This window comes from Adelges cooleyi, unplaced genomic scaffold (genome assembly GCF_023614345.1).
Source record: "Adelges cooleyi isolate 19-005CV unplaced genomic scaffold, UGA_ACOO_1.1 ACOO_flye_CR_arks_rails_tigmint_CR_PRNA_376, whole genome shotgun sequence".
Classification (NCBI taxonomy): Eukaryota; Metazoa; Arthropoda; class Insecta; order Hemiptera; family Adelgidae; genus Adelges; species Adelges cooleyi.
In genome coordinates, this window is record NW_026096053.1 from 11,915,136 (window position 1) to 11,934,951 (window position 19,816).

Sequence of the window (19,816 nt, forward strand, 5' to 3'; positions counted from 1 at the left end):
TTTATATTCGCTCAAACCTAGGCGTTATTTAAATAGAAATTCAAATAATAAATAAAACTGTATTTTTATTTGAACAATATTTAGATATTGTTATCTATCTAAATAACAATTTCAATTATATTTTTTGTACGTTACTTTATAATAATATATTTTATTTTATATATAATTTTAACTATATTTTTCTTAATAAGTTTGAATAATAAATAACAACACCAGCATAGTGTGAATGGATCATAGTGAAGTCAGTTAGTCACAGGACTGTAGGAATTATTGATTATATGTGAGTAATAAAATCACTTTCAAACAAACGTTTTGATTAAAGTATAAAGAACAAATTGTAATATTGATAATGTAATTGTTTAGGAATTAATGTGCTTAATGGTAATAAGGCTTGATGATGAGCAGGAATAAGAACTATATTTTTTGTCGACCAGTAGACCAGACCTCACCAATCCCCACGGTACTGGCTGTTTTTATTTTTAGTTATTAACGATAAACTAAAACTTTTTGGTAAATTTGAATTTGATGCAAGATTTAACTACATAAAATATATCAACACGGATATAATAAAATACTAGGTATACATATTTTTTTTTATTAAAAATTAAATAGTTAATTGACAGGTACTGAGAACAATAAACAATAGGTGTGTGTTCGATGAGACATGTATTTGTTTATTAGAATATATGTATAAAAAGAAACAACAATGAGGGCAATCTAATACTGATAGTCCAATAATTGCGTTCATCATACACGTCATGGAGATACACTGTTATACATAACTTCATAACATATACCCAATTTTATAAAAGAAAAAACAACATAGGCACTAATAAAACAGGAGAAGTGTTACATATTTGGCATTAAACACTTTTAAGATTCACTAATGGGAGTATAACAAAAAAAAAAAAAAAATTAAACATAATAAACAATTATTACAAAATAATAATAAAAACTACTTAATATTAATATTTACAATGTCAAATTATTTTTACACAATTCCTAGTATACTTTTTGTGAGCCTCAACAGATCATTTGAACCAAAAATATATAAAACATTCAACAAAAACAACTGTTATGTTTTAGTTTTTAGTATTTGTTTTTTAAGAATTTTAATGATAATGGGAAGTTATTTTATGATTATGGACGGCGAGTAAAAAAAAAATGTCTACCTTTCCCCTTTATAATAAAAACAAATATTTACACTTGGAACATAGTTTTAAAAACTATTATTAATAATAATGTTAGTAACTAATAAAACATTTCTTACATAGGTTAAGACTTATTATATTACTCTAACAATTTGTAATTTACATTTTTAAATATTAAGGAACGTCAAACAGAACATTTCAGATCATTAGGCAACTTTTACAAAGATATTAACAATCATTTCCTATTGTTGTGCTGTACTTATAATTAAACTTGTATCCTAACTTATGTGATGCACAATTAAAAAAAAAAAATAAAAATAAAATTATACACGAAATTTTGTAAGACTGAAAAATCCTGTTAAAAACAAACATTTTGTATTTCTTACAAAAAAAAAAAATACGTAATATGTTTGGTAAGTACAAACAAGTTTATGATATTTTTCGACTTATATTGCAAGTCTGTTTAATCATTTTTGTTGAATTTTTCAGTGACGTTAGCTGGTGATGGTATAGACGTCGACTTGTTTAGGTTTAAAGTCAAACGCTGTTTCGTATGACACAACTCGCCTAAAGTAGGCGAAAGCGGTCCTTCTTTCGGCGTCTTACAATCATTGGAGTCTTTAGAGTTGTTATCGATTTTCAACGATAATATCTTACCGAGCGTTTTTATATCCATGTTGTCCATCTCGGCTTTGGCTAATTCTTCGTCCAAAGTAATCGCGTTGGCCAGTGAATCCGGCTCAGATATATCTTCACTTATTTTCTTGGTAGCTGCAAAAATTAAACAAACATTAACTTAGGCCATTGAAGATATCTAATACGAGTAGTAATTACATATGCATTTAGGCTTTAGCGGCTTTAAGTCGGCAGCGTTTGGTTCAAACGAATCTTCAACGTCAGTTGAACTGTGGCCAGGGAAAAATTGACTTTGACTGGTTTCGAATGGCTGATTCGAACTACTTATATAGAAATCATCATCGAACGATGCTGAAATTTTAGAAAAAAGAAATATTATAATTCAGTCAATCTTAAAAATAAGTTGCAACTGCTCACCAGTAGGAAAACTAAAACTGTTTTCGAGATTTAATGTATGTGTTGAGCTTGTTCCTTCTTCATCAATATATGTCGGACTAATCGCTGCTTCGTTTTTAGTTGGACCAGATCCCCAATCTGATAACAAATAATTTTGAATTAAATTTTACAGCTAAAATAATTCTGTATTCCAGGTTTATACTTAAAGGATAATATCGAACATACCACTGAACGTAGATAAATCAAAATAATTCGGAGTACGTTCCCAAATAGGTCCAACATCTAAATCATAAGTCTCGCTTTCATCTCTCGGATACTCATAGACACAGTGATAATTTTGTTGTTTAAATGAAACAGACTTTTTTGCACTCTGGAAAGAAAGTAAAATACAAATGTATTTAAAGTATGGAAAGAAAACATTTATTTTCATTAAACAAGCTCTCGAAGAACACGTTGAGTTTATTGTCGAGAATGAACAATTTTTGACTTGTTCATTTAACACTATTCATAAAAAAAAAATGTAATTTTGGCAATAGATTCTTTTTAATTTAAAAAATATTTTTTTAGTTAAATGAATGTTCTTCTTTAGAACTTTTGTAGGAATTGTTTGTAAATTAATGTGTCAATTTCGTAGACTATGAATGTTTTGTTTTTTTATTATTATTGAATGTGAATGTGAAGTTAATGCTTTAAGTGTATACTTTAAACACTAATAATTTTATTAGTTTTAAATTCGTCAGTATGTATTTGTCAAAGTATGACTTACCGCCTGAGAATTTGTACTCCGTAATGAGGTTTTATTAGGCGTAGCATTGCTGTCCCAAGTAGATGGCACAAATTCCACTTCATCATCTTCACTAACGTCGTCAGACTTTGTACTACCTTTCTCATCCTGCACGTTGTCTATGAGATCCGTTTCACCGAACACAGTTTTCCAATTTTCCAATACATTATTATCGGGCGATGGGATTCCAAATGACTTGGTAGGCGTTTGCTCACTAACTTTTTCATTTACAAGAGACACTTTGAAGTCTCTGTGATTTTTTAATTTTGCTATTGGCGTCGTAGTATCTAAACTCTTCCAACAATCCGTTTCGTTCATAAAAACACTACTTAGAGGATTTTCAACATCGCTAATCGTTAGGTTAGGTACTGAATTGCTGATGGTAGTCAACTCATTCACGGTTGGCCAATTGTCGATATTAAAATTGATAGAATTCGGTAACGACGTAGAGTGAACCAAACCGTTTTCTGAACTTAAAAACATTTTTAACCAGCTGGCATTTTGTATACTTTCCTTAACGTCCAAGTGTTCGCTTGACTTTTTTTGCTGCGGACAACTCAGTAGCTGTTCTATGCTTTTTAAGGCATTATTTTGTTTGTCTAAAGGCAAATCATTATCACTGTATGTGGGCGAAATAAACTGGTCGGAAAGCTCAGCTGTTTCAGAAGACGAGTAAGAAATTGCAGGTACGGTTTTGCTAGTTGAACCCGGCGACAAGGAATCCGGTGAATATGTCGTAACGGTGTCAGATTCTAAAGTTTCTAATATGTCATCTGTATCAGAGTTTAGTTCTTCGATTGTGTATGTTTCGTTAAGCGCTTTTATTTCCTGTTTCTCAGATACATCAGTATCTAAAATGATTGCTTCATTGGTTATTGTATCAACTATCAAAACGTCATCTTGAATATCGTCCATCTCAAAAGATGAATCGACGAGCTTTTCTCTGCTTATGACTAATCCATCGGTAGATGTTTCTGATAACAAACAAGAAGGACTAGGGTTATTGGAAAAATAATCTGCAATTTCTTGACTTTCGTCCTCGTCTTCTTCAAAGATCGTAGACAGCGGAGGAGGATAAGCGTTATAATGATTAACCATACTATTTGCATGTTCTTCGTTATCACTCTCTTTACAGTTTTCTTCCATCGACGTATCTAAATTTCTTGAGTCATTATCGTTTTGGTTGACTTTACCTCGTAGTTCTTGTCTTATAGCTTCTGCGTATTCTTCGTCTAAAGACAACTGTCGTTTTTCACCGCTATCGTCGTCATCTTGGTTCAGATTATCTGGTAGCCAACCGGAAGTATTCTTTTGCTGTGGATGCAGATACCACGACTCCGACAGTCCTTCAATTATGTCATCGATTTCATATTGACTTTTTGTTTCACTTGGATTATCGCTCAACTTCAAAACATCTTCTATATTTGAGTTTTTGCATTCCTCATACAAATCATGAGCTTTGATCACTGTTATTTCATTGTCATCTTCATCTTCTGATTTGTCGTTCAGAAATTCTGTACTACCGTCTTCGCTAGTTATTTGCTCAATTTCACAACCAGAATCGTCCGAACCGTTTTTCAAAACTATGGTATTATTGTAATAATTATAAGCTTCATTCGACTCAAATGGAAAACTTTGTGTACTTGTAATCTTGTTTTCCAACGTTTCCTTGGTTGAAAAATCCTCACAGTTTGTGTGATCCGATGTATGTCCCGAGTCCGATTCCAAAGTGTTATAGTTTGACTCTTTAATAATGTTGGAATTATCTTCTTTAGTTTTGCTCTCACTTATCGTGTCGTCTGATTCGTTTTGAACGCTTTTGTTAAAGTCAAATACACTGGAATCCCATTTCATTGATTCATATGGATTAAATGTAAAACTGAAGTTCTCAAATATTGATTTATCCTGAGTGGTTTTATCCTTGGAATTTTCTAATAAGGAAGACGTTATCCCTTTAAAGTAATCTATAGTGAAGTTCTCGCACGGACCCAAGAGGACGGAAGAATTACAAGCTATCGTTGAACAATGATTTGTGTTTGGCAAAATGAAAGGATTATTATTTTGATTAGTTTTTTCCGAGGCATCAATCTCTAAAAAAGGATTGGTACCGGCCACCTTAACATCCTTTTTGACCTTCATACTATTATCAATTTGCAAAGACAAATATGAGAGCGAATCATCATCTCCGTTTTTCAATGCCGTTTGAAATTTTTTCAATGTATCTTGAAAATCGTGATCGTTTTGAGCATTCCTTAAATCGCTGTCGCTAGTAAAAGTTAAGCTATTCAATAAAGGAGCAGCTAAGCGTTGATATTTAAAACTATTTTGTCTGGAAAACGAGTTGAGAGGAGTATCACTTTCGCTACTTTCACTAGCATCGATATGTGTTAGTATCATTAAATCAGCAACACTTTTGGATTTTTGTTTAACTTTTTCAGAAAATTCTCCTCTTTCAATTCTCAATCTCCAATGCTCATCTTCTGTATCCGTTCCCGACGATTCATTTCCCGACCGTCTTCCCAAGTAAGAATCATCATTGAAAGTACTTTCAAACAATGGACGGCTAATTGTATTGCTGGCTATGGGTCCGAGTCTAAAGTTGACAACTGGCGGAGTACATTCATCGGACGATATTGGCTCACCTGCTAAAGCTTCATCTAATTCTCTTATTGCGTTATTTATACCTTCCATAAATTTAATACTGTCGTCTGTTGTTGTCCAAGGATCATTTGCTGCAGACAGGTCTTCCAATGACCCGTGTAATATTTCCAAGGACGGAGACTTTTTAGATGAGTTAAACACATCGACACCGCTTGACGCAGACGGTTGAGAACTAACGTCGCTTATATCGTCTGGATATATTTGAACGTCACAGGACTTTGATCTATTGACCGAACTCATACCCGAATCACTGTCGCTTTTCACAAAATCTTTAGAATATATCGGACTAGTATCGAAATTCGCTTTTAGTACGCTATACGTTTCTTCCAATGAAGATATAATTTCAGGAAACGTTGGCCTTTTTGTCACATCTGTATTCCAACAACGCAACATCACTTGATATCTACAAATTTTAAAAAAATAACACAAACTCATAAAAACAAATAAAAACAAAGAAAATAATAGAACTTACATTTGTTGAGTCAGTTTGTGATGTTTGGAAATTGGGGGAAGTAAAAGAGGTGTTCGCTCAATAAATACAGCAGATAGAACAGCTAAATCACTAAGCGAACCATAGGGTTGAGCACCATTTTCCATTATTTCCCATATCACAACTCCGGCACTCCATACATTTCCTTCTACAGTAACCTAAAACAGATGCAAGTTTAAAGTTGTATACCAACTTTCCCGTGTACACCGCGTTTTAGCCAACAACTTTTCAATTCAATAAGATGAACCATTTCGGATGAAATTGTTATAGCTTAGACACCAATGTACTTTTTCTTCTAAATATAATTAAAGAAGGAACCTAGTTTACAATGCTTAAACAAAAGTCAAATTTGAGAAAATTTATTTTTATACAAAAGAAATGTTTACTATATTTTTAAAATAATACCACAAGTTTAAAGTAAAATTGTAAAATTTGACTTTGTGAACCAGTGTTAGATCTCAAGTAAAACTTGCTTATAATTTGGTGATATTACCTTTTTTGTTTCAATAATTGATTCTGACACATTCAAAGTTTCAGGAGCACTCCACCGAATAGGTAATGCAACGCCTTCTTCGGTGACATAATAATCTTCTTTGTACGTTTGTGTACTAATACCGTAATCACCGATCTTTACTACGTTATCGGGAAAAACTAAAAAGTTACGTGCAGCTACATCGCTGAAAAATGTATAAATATATATATTACAATAATTTTTAGAAAAAATTAGCTTAGAGCAAAAATTAGGTATTATATGTTGGTCAAGTGATCGGAAAAGCATTTGATTCAACTAGATAATTTTCAGATGTATCCACGTCTTTATTCGTGTGCTGACAATACAGACCCTTAATAGGTATCTCGAGAAGATAGACTCTGAAATGAGTCTGAAATATCAGCATACAAACAATGACAAAGATACATATGAACATTTTCAACTTAATCTTTCAATACATGAAATTGTTAACACAATTAAAAGTATTTTAACGTCAGAAGAAAAGTAAAAGTATAAATATGACATAGTTTTCTTACGTGTGTACAACACCGCTTTTCAAGTACTGCAAAAGACCATTGACCACTTGAACGGACATTTTGAGTTTACGTTCTAACTGCGTTTCGTGTTCACTAGTGTCGGCGTGTTTGCGTAGCCACGATTTTAAGTCGCCCTATTAATAATGTTATAAAAATAATTGTTCAAGTTCAATTAGGAGTGTTTAATGAGCGACTCACCCATGGGCTGGATTCGAATATTAAAAGTAATGGGTCCATCTTGATGCAAGCCGCAACAAGGCTTAACACTAGGTAATTTACATTTTTCCCTTTAATTTTATGCGGACCGGCTTCCTGTAGGAACTTCAGACGTTCTGCATCAGTTGCATCGTCTCTGAGGATGCGGACCACAACTTTATTACTGTCCCCATTGTTCAAAGCAACCGCTTCACCACTGACCACCTATTCAAATCAAGCAAGAGATACAGACAATAATGATTATAACATTGGTAATAGTAAAATGTAAAAAAATGGCTTTTACCCTTCCAAACCATCCAGAACCCAATTCATGATGAAACTGCAATCGTGATCTTGGAAAATTTGAGAGCGGATCATCTGAAAACAACAAGACACAACCGTTAAATCGTTAATAAGCTATTTGAATTGATCATGCATACTTAGCCATTCTTTCAACAACGATTGATATTTTATCGAAGGCGAGAGCTGTTCAATATTAATGACGGTAGATTCGGATCGTGACAAAGTGTTATTTCGGAGGTTGCTGATCGGGTTGACGAACGCCAACCCCGGAGAACTGAAATCTCTTGAAGGCAACACTTCATTTTGGAATTCCTGAAATTAAAGAAATAGACAATGTTAGAGTCAATAGTTTAATCAAATGCAAAAGAATTGATTAGAGTTGGCAATTACCCGGGTTTGTTTTCACCAACCCAGATACGTTTTTTTTGGAACTCATATTTTATACCAACTAGGTTTAAGCAAAAAAAAAAAAAAAATTGGTTACTTTTTGGGGTTTGGGTTTTTTGCCAACTCTTAATAAAAATGATATTTTATGATTTTATTATTATTTGTCAAACCTGTGATAGACTCCGACCCTGTTGGCGGGCAGCATAAACAAAAATAATACGGTCATGTTAATAAAATGTAGGTATTTTTTTATTCAATTTAAATAACAATCGTACACCGCTGATGACGTACAGATCAGAGTACGGTTATACTACATAAACAATGTCCCGCAGGATGTTAATATTTTCATTACTATTGTGTTTATCATAATAGTCTTCCATTAGTTATTAAATATCACGGCGGTTTGGTTCGAGCTGCAAAACCGGCTCGTGTGACGAAGATCGTCAACTAAATGACCGTTTGGAAATTGAAAGGAAACGGTGGAATGGTACACAGTCGAGATAAGAACTGATGTCCGCAACAACATTAATCGCGGACCAACTATTCTTCTCTCTCGCGGGCCTATTTTATAATAATAATAATAATATATAATATATTGTTATTAAACTGCTGCACAGACGATAGTTTATGAGGTCAACGTTCTCCATTCGACAATGGAAACCCGCGCATTGGTCATGCTCGAGACTATACACAACACACAATACAGGGGACATAATATACACAATGAGAGAAAAAAACGTCGTTTTGATTCGGTAGCGAAAAACCGTCTATGGCGAAATCATCATCGCACCTAATAATAATTACAAGCGCCGTCACACACAACACGCAGAAACCGAAAGCATAGTGATATTATTCTTGTCGGCCATCATCATCGTCGGCGACGACAGTGCAGTTGGATTTGGATTAAAGCCGTTGTTTTTTACACGGCCTAAGTATAGGAAAAATAACGACCAACTCTTGTGTTGCGATTAAATAGTACAAAAGCACACTGTCTGTACTTAAGCTATAATTAATTGAATTTAGAAAGCCCGGGCCCGATCGAATAGGCACGTGTGTTTGTTAACCACAACGATTGTACAACGAAAACATAAAAGATAAAAAAAAGTGGAAAAGCAAGTAGACTTTCTTAAATAGTAACTAAAAAAAAATATATAAAACCTTACCCGTGATTTTTTTGGTGTTACAAAAAAACTGGCTTTATTGCGAGCGTTATCCTTGTACACGTCTATTTCAAAGTCTTTGTCAGTACAAACTATTTGTTTATATCATATGAATTATACAATAACATTTTTTTTTTTAGGTAAATTTGTCATAATTTAGTAGAATTTTCAGAAAACAATGCTTTTTAGGGACAGCAAAATTTGTTTTTATTTTATAGCCATTTTTAAGACTTAAGTAATTAGTAACTGCTCAATACAAATGCAATATGTAAATATTTGTCTAAATAAAACATATTTACATAAAAATTCTGTGTAAAAAACGGAGCTTCAATCATTTTTTATAACCTCGTTTGGATTTATTCGGTCACAATTTTAATAATTTTTTTTTTTTTTATACAATAGAAATATTTAGGCACCCGACAATTTATTATATTGATCACATTTTAGATAAATAAAAGTACTAAAATATAAAGTAGTAATTTGGTTATTTGTTCAGTTCTTATAACCAACAATAGCCAAAAAATCTACATAATATAACATAAAGGAACCCCTACTTGGTATAATAAGAATCTTCCACAAATATTATTTTCATACATTATCATATATTTTATTTTAGTAAATATTATTTTGTCAATGCAGTTTTTAAATTTTTACCATACGATGAATCACTTGTTAGAATTACTAATGCGCTGAAATATAACAAACAAAAAAACAAATTGTCTAGTGTCTACAAGGTTATTTACTTAATGAGTGTTTAAAAAAAAATTGTTTACAGCTCTCAAACTGTAAAGAGGCACGGTTAAAGTATCTTGGAAACTGAACACACGTAGTATAAAGTCCTTAATTTGTATCTGTTGTTGGATTTTCAACGGCGTTTCTTACACACTTTTGCCTCCAATAACCATCTGATAAAACAATATTTGTTGGAATAATGCCACGTTTGTGTTTTTCTCTGATTATGTTTTAGAGCCGTTATATTGGAATATAGTGTAGACAGTAGGTTTTAAAATTAAATTTTTTTTTTATTTACCGAAGTGACTCATTTGTTGACAGACAAAAAAAAAACAATATCACAAAATACATCGGATCGTAGAGGTATTTAAATGGCGTCAAAAAAAAAATACATTAATTATAATAATATATTATGCAAAAGAGTTATCGGCAATCAAGTCGAATCAACGGGAGTATGGTTTTTTTAGTCTATTTTCCAACGGTTTTACCGGTTTTAAAAAATAAGTTTCAGAACATCATATAACAACTAGAGCGATATCTAGTCCGGGTTCAATGTAAAAAAAAACTGTATGATTATTATGTACAACGCATAATTTTAGATAAATTAACGAAGTTATATTTGATTTGAAATAATTATACTTGAAGTCAAGTAATCCAATAATTAATTTCATAACGATTCAGTTTTTTCTCCTATTCCTAATAAGGTCTAAAATAACATCTGAACACGAATTTTAGAAAATGAAAATTCTTTACGATTTTTGGCCTGATTTCAGCTATTAGTCATAAGACAACAGATTTTGTTTTAAAAAAAATATGTGTATTTATAGTCTCGAAACAACAACAAAAAAAAAAAACGAAATCAACAATACAATGGTGTTTTTTGGTTAACAACTTATTTTAACTTTTTTTTCAAATTACAATTCTCTTCTAATTACGTTTAATTTTATAATCGGACTAGTGTTGTGTTTAAAACAAGTCACCAGTAAACAAGTATTAAAGAGTTAAACAAACATTGCTCAAACGGGAGACGAAGAATGGAAAACATAAGACCGTACCTATGCAGAATATCGGTTGGCTGTACGATTCTGGTTAAAAATATGTTATGTAGGACATAGGATTGTAGGTGTTGTACGCATATTGTATATTGTCATGCGAAAACGAAATAGATTAGTTTGGGTGCGAGAAAATAGGACATTTGATAATTTCAAGTCGACATTTATTATAATTTATTTACGAAATTACTAGGTAATCTATTTATAGTGTTTATGGAAAAAAAAATGAACAGTGTAATGGTAGACGGCAGAGATAGGAGAGAGAGAGAGAGAGAAGTATTTTTTTTTCAAAGTTAATACCTACCTATACATATAATATAAGTAGTGTCGTTATTATTATTATTATAATCGCTTGTCCTAAATATCAGACCAAACGGTTTGTAAAAATAAAGAAGACAATAACCGAAATTATAATATTTTTGTAGGGAAAACCATTAATCATACAGCTGATATGTATTAAAAAAAATCACTGTCACCACGGCGGGCCACTATTGAATACAGTAATAATATTATTGGATCTCTAATATAATATGTGAATCACACCGCATTTTCGGTTTACCGCAAATCGCAAGTCTCCGTCGGTAAACCAATTATTCGAGTTGAAGAATGCCTTTTACAAACGATCATATTATTACACCTAACTGACCATTCAGAAACTAGTACAATTTCTACAGATATACTCATGCATACTCACGAGCAAATCCCATTATTTTTATATCTTACCAGCCCCCATAAAACTACTTTCAACATAATATAAACGGTTTACAAGACATGTATACAAAATTATACGCAATCATTGTCGGCCTACTGAATGGATTTACTACAGCGAACCTAATGATATGTAGGTACCTAAACTGAAGAGGAGCGTGTGCCAATTTATTTTATAAAAAAAAAAACCTTCAGGTTTGCATGCATGTACTTAATCTGTGCGTATGCGAGTGTATGCATTAATGTTAGAAATAATTTAAACTAGTAAAATGTAGCTTAAACAAACTATTAATTCTCGAAGGATTTAACGATTCAATATGATAAATAAAAAATAAAATATTGGTTTTTTCTCTATAATATACTCGTTAGCCTAAAAATAAGGTCATTGTATATAATTACTAAAATAAATTGCACAAAATTAATCTTATGAATTCAAATTTCAGTTTTCGGACACAAATTTCGGAGCGGCACTTTTTTCAAACTAATAACCAAACTCCAAAACTAATAACCGTTATCGATTCGTGTACTTGTATTTAGTGTTTAATAATTAAATGACAATACCTTCATTACCAGCTCATTGCAAAGCCTAATGGAACTAAGGTGAAGATGTTACTATTTACCGAGTTTTAATTGTTAAATTTTAAAAGAAAAACTTAAGTTACATGAAAAATTAGAACATAGAATATTCACTTGGAATAATAAATGATAATATAATATATATTTTTAAATCACTGGCTTCCAAATATATTGTTATTGGTAAACTGGAGTGGCCGAAAAGGGAATTAGTTGTTATCAAAAAAAAAGTTATTGCAGTTAGAAGTTTGTGTTGGCATTTATCTCCAAATGAACTTTGCCAACAAGAGATCCTTTTTTTGCTTTCCACATCACATAATTCTTTAAAATTTAACTTATTTGTAATAATTTGAATATAAAATGGCGTCATACTTCAAGAACATATTTTGCTAACCAGCTGAAGGTCAACCATAAAAAAAATATAAAATATGATTTTAAAAGTATATAGTATCTATAGTTTGTTGTTGTGACAGCGTGTAGAAAAATCACGGTGGGAATCCATAAAAATAATTGCATCTCCATGTCATTATTTTTACAATGCACAAAAAACTTGAGTTAATATTTGTATAATAGTTTCCAAGTTTTTAGTTTTTGGGTGTAGTCAGTCCACGAGAGTATCAACAATTGGTAACCTAATTTATTAGGTTAAAGATAAACTAGAAAATAGGGTAGTGATTTAAATTCTAATATTCAAATAGTTTTAATAATTATTAGAATATTCTAATAATTAGGTCAACTATATTTAAATTTATTTTTTGAATAATTTGGGTAATTATTTGAACATTTAAATAATTTCACTAATAGATAGTTAATAGTCAAACTAAAGAACAAAACTGAAATTTCAAATACGTGAAATTATTTTTCCAGTGAAAAAATGACAATTTTTTATAAATGTAATTCAAATTAATAAAAAAATGTACTTATTCAACAGCTATGAATATATTAGTTGTTACATTTACATATAATACTTAATCGATGGATAGCTGTGTCAAAATAGTATACAACTTAACTGATTCAGAACTATGTTGTAACATAATTAAATATTTTTACATAGTTAGTAAAAATTGGTTAGGGATTTTTTTTTGGTGATGGGTAGATATTATTAGAAAAGAATTACACTTTAGAGCTTTTGATAATGTAAATACCTAATCGACCATGGAATCCAGAATCCAGTCTGCTATAAACCAGGTGAATGTAACTGTAAAAACTAGTAGTTATAAGGATTGTTTTTTCAAGCAACATTGCGAACCATTGAGGATATTATCAATTAAAGTCATTAGGACACGTCTAGCTGGTTTTTTATGTATTAAATAAAATTGCACGTTCTAGCTTAAATTGCAACATTTGAAACAAATTTAATTTTACAATTCTTTATAATTTTCATAAAATAACACATTATGATGTAATTTATGCATGTCATGATGCATTTCTCAGTAAATTATTCTATATTACAATATGACAAGGAAATAAAATAGTAAAATAAAATAAGTAACTACCAATAATTATATTCAGGCGCGTGCAAACATTTAATTGTATAGTCAATGTCTATACTTTGTAATGTACTAATGTAATATGCACTTAAATTAAAATGTATGATTTTCAATAAATGTAAAAAGAATGATTATATTTGACTGAATGTTAATTGAAATATTTTAAAAGTAAAAATGCTTATTAACTTAACAGGGTGAATTCGTTATTTATTTTGAGTATAATTACCTTAAAACTGAATCGATTATTCCTGCAACAATCTAAGCATCCGACAAGGAAAACAACTATACAAATGGTGAAAAAAACAGCCACGATTGATGCTTCCAACCATAGATTATAGCTGCCCAATAAGGTGGGGCTAGAATCAACAACTGCAAAAAAAAAAAAAAAATGTTTTATTGTAATTTATTTTTACTCAACAATTTAAATGTTATTTTGTTACGCTATTATAGTTTAATACTCTTTAATCCTTAACGATAAATGTCAAAATAATTTTTGACAATTTGTAAGTATTTTTGTTCAAATCCACTAACTAAAGTAAAAAGTTTGTTTAAATTTTATAACCTAATTGAATTTTACTGTTAGGTTTTCTTTGACCACTACATTTTTCATCTAGCTATTTAGTTTTTTTTATTTTTAATTCTTTTCTAAAAATTATAATATGTATTCCTTATAAAAAAAAAAATATTTTAAATTTCAAAAAATTAATTAATCATACGTATCATGTCGTGTAGGTGGTAGAAAATTGTAAATTTTAGTAGTAGGAAGATAAGAAACAGAAGACAAAATAATGGTGACTAATAGCACATTGAGTGTGTTTATTCGTTGTGCTTTGGGCTATATCTTTATACATAATATGTAATAGTTGTGTCACAAACCTCGCTGTTTTTGTAAATAAAAATGTATCATAGTATTTATTCAGGTGAACTAGGTATATCAGTAAAAATATAAGACCTATAGTAAATACAAATTATTAATTAATACAATTATTTTGTGGCTACAGGATTGGACATTGTGTGAACAGATGTTCTTTAAAACATTTTGAAGTAATCTATTTTTTTTTTTAAAGTATCATAAAACAAAAAAAAGTACATAATACCAATGATTAATGATACATTACATAACCTTTTGAAAATAAAAATACTCTATTTTGGAGGATCATTTTTGCATACAATTAATTTGCAATAGATTTATTTAAATTACTATTGTCTATTTAACAACAATCATGTAAATTGTATTAATGTAGCTGTACACCTATAATATTAAAATTAAAAATATTAAAGAAGCTTAATTATTTTTAAAATATAGGTAGGTATTGGTAACACTATACTTTAAATAAATAAACACAAATTTTGTATAATAATTTGCATATATATATATATATATAAATATAAATGTGTGTTCAGGTGGCGGATAGGATATGTTAGGCTAGGTTGTGCTTCTAGTCTTAAACACAGTTACACTTTTTACCAGCCCAAATAACTTGTGACAAGTTAAAATAATATACTCCACTAAAAAGTGCAAAAATTATTTAATCCACTACCAATTTTTTTTAAGTGAACAAGTAATTGTCAAATCTAATAAAAAATTAAAATTTTTTAAATTATATATTAGTAATATTTTATTAAAAATCTTTGTTATTTAAATCGGTTAAAAATAATTTTGTAAATAGTACCTTACACGAAATAATAATAAATTAAAGCTAATGAAAACTTGTTTGTTCTGATCTCTATTTGCTCATTTAAAAGAAATTTCTAAAAGAACTCTCTTGTGTAACATGAGTCACAGCCACAAGACGTGAGATACATAATTCACAATACAATAATTATTATTCAATATCATATCAGAATAATTGTAGCACTTTGTTATTTTTCAAATTGCTTATAAAGTTAAGGAATAAAATAAATTAGGTTAATATTTATGTTGAGATTCGAAGCTGTGTCCGAATTTTTTTAGGGTCTAACAATCAGTTTCCGGTTATTTATGAAATCAATAAATATATTTATCTATAGAAATCTTATGGTAATCCGTAATAGAACAAACAAACGATTAAGCAATCAAATTGTATAATATATATTATAAATATATACATTCATGTTTGACATTAACTAACAGTAATTAGTCATAGTATAAATATTAGTTGCATTTTTAATCTCCATAAAGATAAAAAAGTCTAAGCATAAGAAACATTGAATTTGTTTTATTTTTATTTTGTTAGAATTTAGATACATGTTTATTCATTTAATTAGTTATTTAAAAGCTAATATTACATGATATTTTTTATTTTATGTATTTCAAAATAAACTACTGATGAAAATTAAAAAAAAAAATCATTATTTTTGTTTAAAACAATTGAAATTTGTTAAGTTTTGAGAAAAATTAACAAGGTTATGTTATGACTCAATTTCACCAAAATAAGAAATTTTACCATGCCAATGTCATTCAATGTCTTAACATTGAAAATATAATTATCCAAACAATCTCTTTTTATTAATAAATAAAATATAAATTTATATTTTATGTGACATAATATTAGGTTTACATGGCATTTAGCCAATAGAACTTTGGCATTGGCGTCATCTAGTAGACTTATTCTAGTAAGTAGTGATAACTAGGTTAAGTAAAAAACTAGAAGTGTAGTTTGTCAAAAGAAAACAAAAATAAATAGCTCAGGTAATCTTGTGGACATGATATTTCATTAATATTATTTTAAAAGGAGTCACGTACAGCTGAACAAGTTAAATTTATACTATAAAAAAAAAAAAATATAGTAACTAAAATATCTGCTATAAAACAAGAATAAACAAATTTTTGTTATTGCACAAGATAATTTTATATTGAGAACAAGACAAAATTGTATGGGATATGATATGTTTTAGTCAAAGAATGTACAATAGATGATTAAAAACAAACACTAATACCATCAGTATGTTTTAAAGTTCAATAAAATGTTAAATTTACTACAATAATAACTGCACTTTGACGTGATGGACTATTACAGAGCTAGATTACCGAGATTGTGTTCTATTGTACTATACTAGAACGGATAAATGGCTTATTGTGAACATTTTTTTCTGAATGTGAGGGTTGAATGTTTAATAAATTTATGCTATCTTGGTTACAGAATGTGTATATTATCAGAATGATCGTAATGACGTTTATTGACTACTAATTAATTTTAGTAAACATTTTAAATTAAATAGTTTTAAAATATTATAGAGTTTGATAAATTGTAAAAAAGTCTGAGATAAAAAGATCAGATAAAATAGGTCTGGACTATGTCCGGGAAAGTAGGATAAAAAATCCAAATGTAATTGTTATACAAAAAATTGTGTAAAAATCGGTTATTTTATTATCTTTAGTTAAAAACAGTGTAAACACTATAAAGTATGTTCAGCTAACATATAAAATAGTTAAGTATTATACATTAAAAAATTAAACGGAAATTATAATTGTATGATGATAAATTTCATTAGATTATAAAGATTTCTGTTTATAATTAAATTATGAAACTGTAAATTGTGTTTAGGAATGTGAAATGTCAAAAGTGTATACAGTTGACAATGTTTATAGTACATAATAAGAAAACATCATTTGGCAGCTGTAAAGAATCTTATTGTAAATACGTCTAAAAGATTTGACTAGATTAGGAGCTTGAGGAAAAGGTTAAAGACCTGTGCATCACTAGGTAAATGTTTATCTACTAACTAATATTTTTTGTTTTTAAAACTTTGTTTGTGTTATACTATAATTGAGCAACTGCCAACTAATGTAAAATAACTCTTTCAACCAACAGTTTTTATGTTTTACCATTTAAATTTAAACCGATTTACCTAAAGTGATTTAATGTAATTTTCAAGTTGTATACGTTTCTGATAAAATCAAGATCAAGCGAGCTTACTGAGGTCTTACAGAAACAAATAGCTAACCTATTTTCTGAAAAACTTGATTGTGACTCTATTACCTTTGGTAAGGTACTATGGTCTCTCGTACCTAACATACATGAACCATCATACCTAGTTTGTATTGCTCGATATCTATCGATGTTATTTTATTATCATAGATTTTTGTTGACGATCACTTAGTAGATAAACACAACACCGAGTTAACAGGCCCAAGTAGAGAATATTATTACAACTAATCAATTGGATTGTAAATTTTTAGTTATAATAGGTATAGTATTAAGATTGCAATATTCTTATCACCTCCAACTGGAAATGAGACCGTCGTCTTAATCCAGGTCGAGACGATCAAGCCCAACGACAGCAGGATGGTCGTACGTTCCATATTTAACTCGGACTGGGGCACTGGATTTTGGCCATTGTTCTAATCATCCGTTATGAACATTGCTGATAAAACGGATCCGTCTGGCCGACGGGTAGCGCGACATATTAGTTTACTGGCACGCGTACGGCGGCGATCGCAATCGGTTGTTTAGAAAACGGTCGACGGCACCGATCCGCTAAACATATTATTTATTATTATTTTATCCACGTCAAGAACGGCCGGACGGAGAGTAAAAGAAATTCGGACGAGGCGTTAACGAAAAAAAAAAAACCAAATTTAAAAAATAACAAAAAAAAATAAAACGGATAAGGGATACCTACTACCGGAAATGCGCGATAATTATTTTACGACGGTTCTACGCGAAACCGTGACTCACTACTCGCTTGCAACAGCTACAGCTATACGATCCACGGTGCTATCTGGTCCGTTTCGGGGTGGGTTCGTTCTCGAGGTGGGGAAAACGGAATCACGGGCACGGTGATCGCCGAGTTTACTACGGTTTACTGTATGCGCCGTTTTGCAACACTGTGCAAGTAGTCGGGACGATCCGCAACACGGAATACCTGTGTACGCAAGCTCGCTTATCTCATCACCAGCTGCGGCAGCTGTAGCTTCTCGTGACCGCGGTAGTGGTTGTTACAGTGATAACGGAACCGCGGTACACGAATACATGACCGTCAGCAGCTGCTGCTGCAGCTGATAACAAATTGACCGAGGGGGCGAGTTGTTTCAGACACGTCCGCTAGATGGCAAGCCATAATACATAATTTTTATTATCGAGCCCGTCAAAAGTAAAACGGTGCAAGTCATGTAACAAAATTCGTACCTAAAAAGTACTTAAAGTATCTTTAAAATCGAGAAAAACACCTAAAAAATGTACATATTTTTCAAAATAAGTTGAATACTTTTTTAAAAAGAGTATTAAACGAAGTAAAATTTGTATGGAGTTTTCTTTAGATATAGCATTATCAATATAAGTTTGTGAACCGATAAAGTATGAGAGGAAACTTTCATTATTTTGGGATCTCTAAGGTCTGAAAATAAGACTGATTTATAGTGGAGTTATAACATAACTTACAAGCTTCTCGAAAATCTGTAAGTACACTTTTTTTTCGATCGAATCAGTACATACCAGTTACCTCCCATCCTCAGGTGGTCGTCAAAATTATGTACTAGTTGCCTACGATGACCTTTATTTCTTATCGTAATCCTTTGGGTACAAGAGTACCAGTAGTCTCCCAGGCCAAGTAGTCAATATTTTCCATTTGAGTTGCCTCCCAAGGATATTCGAATATTCCTTTCCAACGATCCCTTATAAACCAGTTAAAACGTATATTATATTTATTTTATAGTTTTACATACATACTTGCAATATTCATACTACCAAATTGTATATAAATTTAAAAAAAATGTATCATAGTGTGTATTTTGCACAAAATTGCATAAACTAAACAAAAACTTAATGAAAATACCACGCAATCGCCGCTTTATGGACAGTTACTTTGTCATCTTTTGTTGGGTAAACTATTAATGCATAAAATCAGATACTCTTGGTAGGCAATACGGATGAAAAATATTTGTTATCTAACGCGGGAGGCAACTAGTATTCTTTGACCCAAAATGTTACCATAGGAAAATAAAAGTCACCGAAGGGAATTCGGATATTCTTGGGAGGCAGCTCGAATGAAAAATATTGACTATATAGTTACCTGGCAAGGGGAGGCAAGTAGTAGTTTATGACACTAAAAGTCACGATAAGAAATAGAAGCAATTCGCAGTTTTTCGAC

At 30.6% G+C, this 19,816-nt stretch overlaps 1 protein-coding gene across 2 annotated transcripts; it reads right to left on the reverse strand.

Moving 5' to 3' along the window:
* Positions 1-653: 653 nt before the first annotated feature.
* Positions 654-18,543, reverse strand: LOC126840953 (uncharacterized). 2 transcript variants are annotated; one of them, XM_050577054.1, is made up of 14 exons: positions 17,948-18,543; positions 13,971-14,113; positions 8,200-8,217; positions 7,780-7,954; positions 7,644-7,717; positions 7,343-7,564; positions 7,145-7,278; positions 6,612-6,795; positions 6,101-6,276; positions 2,950-6,031; positions 2,409-2,553; positions 2,205-2,321; positions 1,986-2,138; positions 654-1,922 (listed from the first exon to the last, which is right to left on the reverse strand). In XM_050577054.1, exons 1-14 carry the CDS (start codon positions 18,027-18,029, stop codon positions 1,615-1,617), a joined length of 5,013 nt encoding a protein of 1,670 aa, XP_050433011.1. In that variant the 5' UTR covers positions 18,030-18,543; the 3' UTR covers positions 654-1,614. The 2 variants fall into 2 exon arrangements, with proteins under 2 accessions (XP_050433011.1, XP_050433012.1); XM_050577055.1 differs by lacking the exon at positions 8,200-8,217.
* Positions 18,544-19,816: the final 1,273 nt, after the last annotated feature.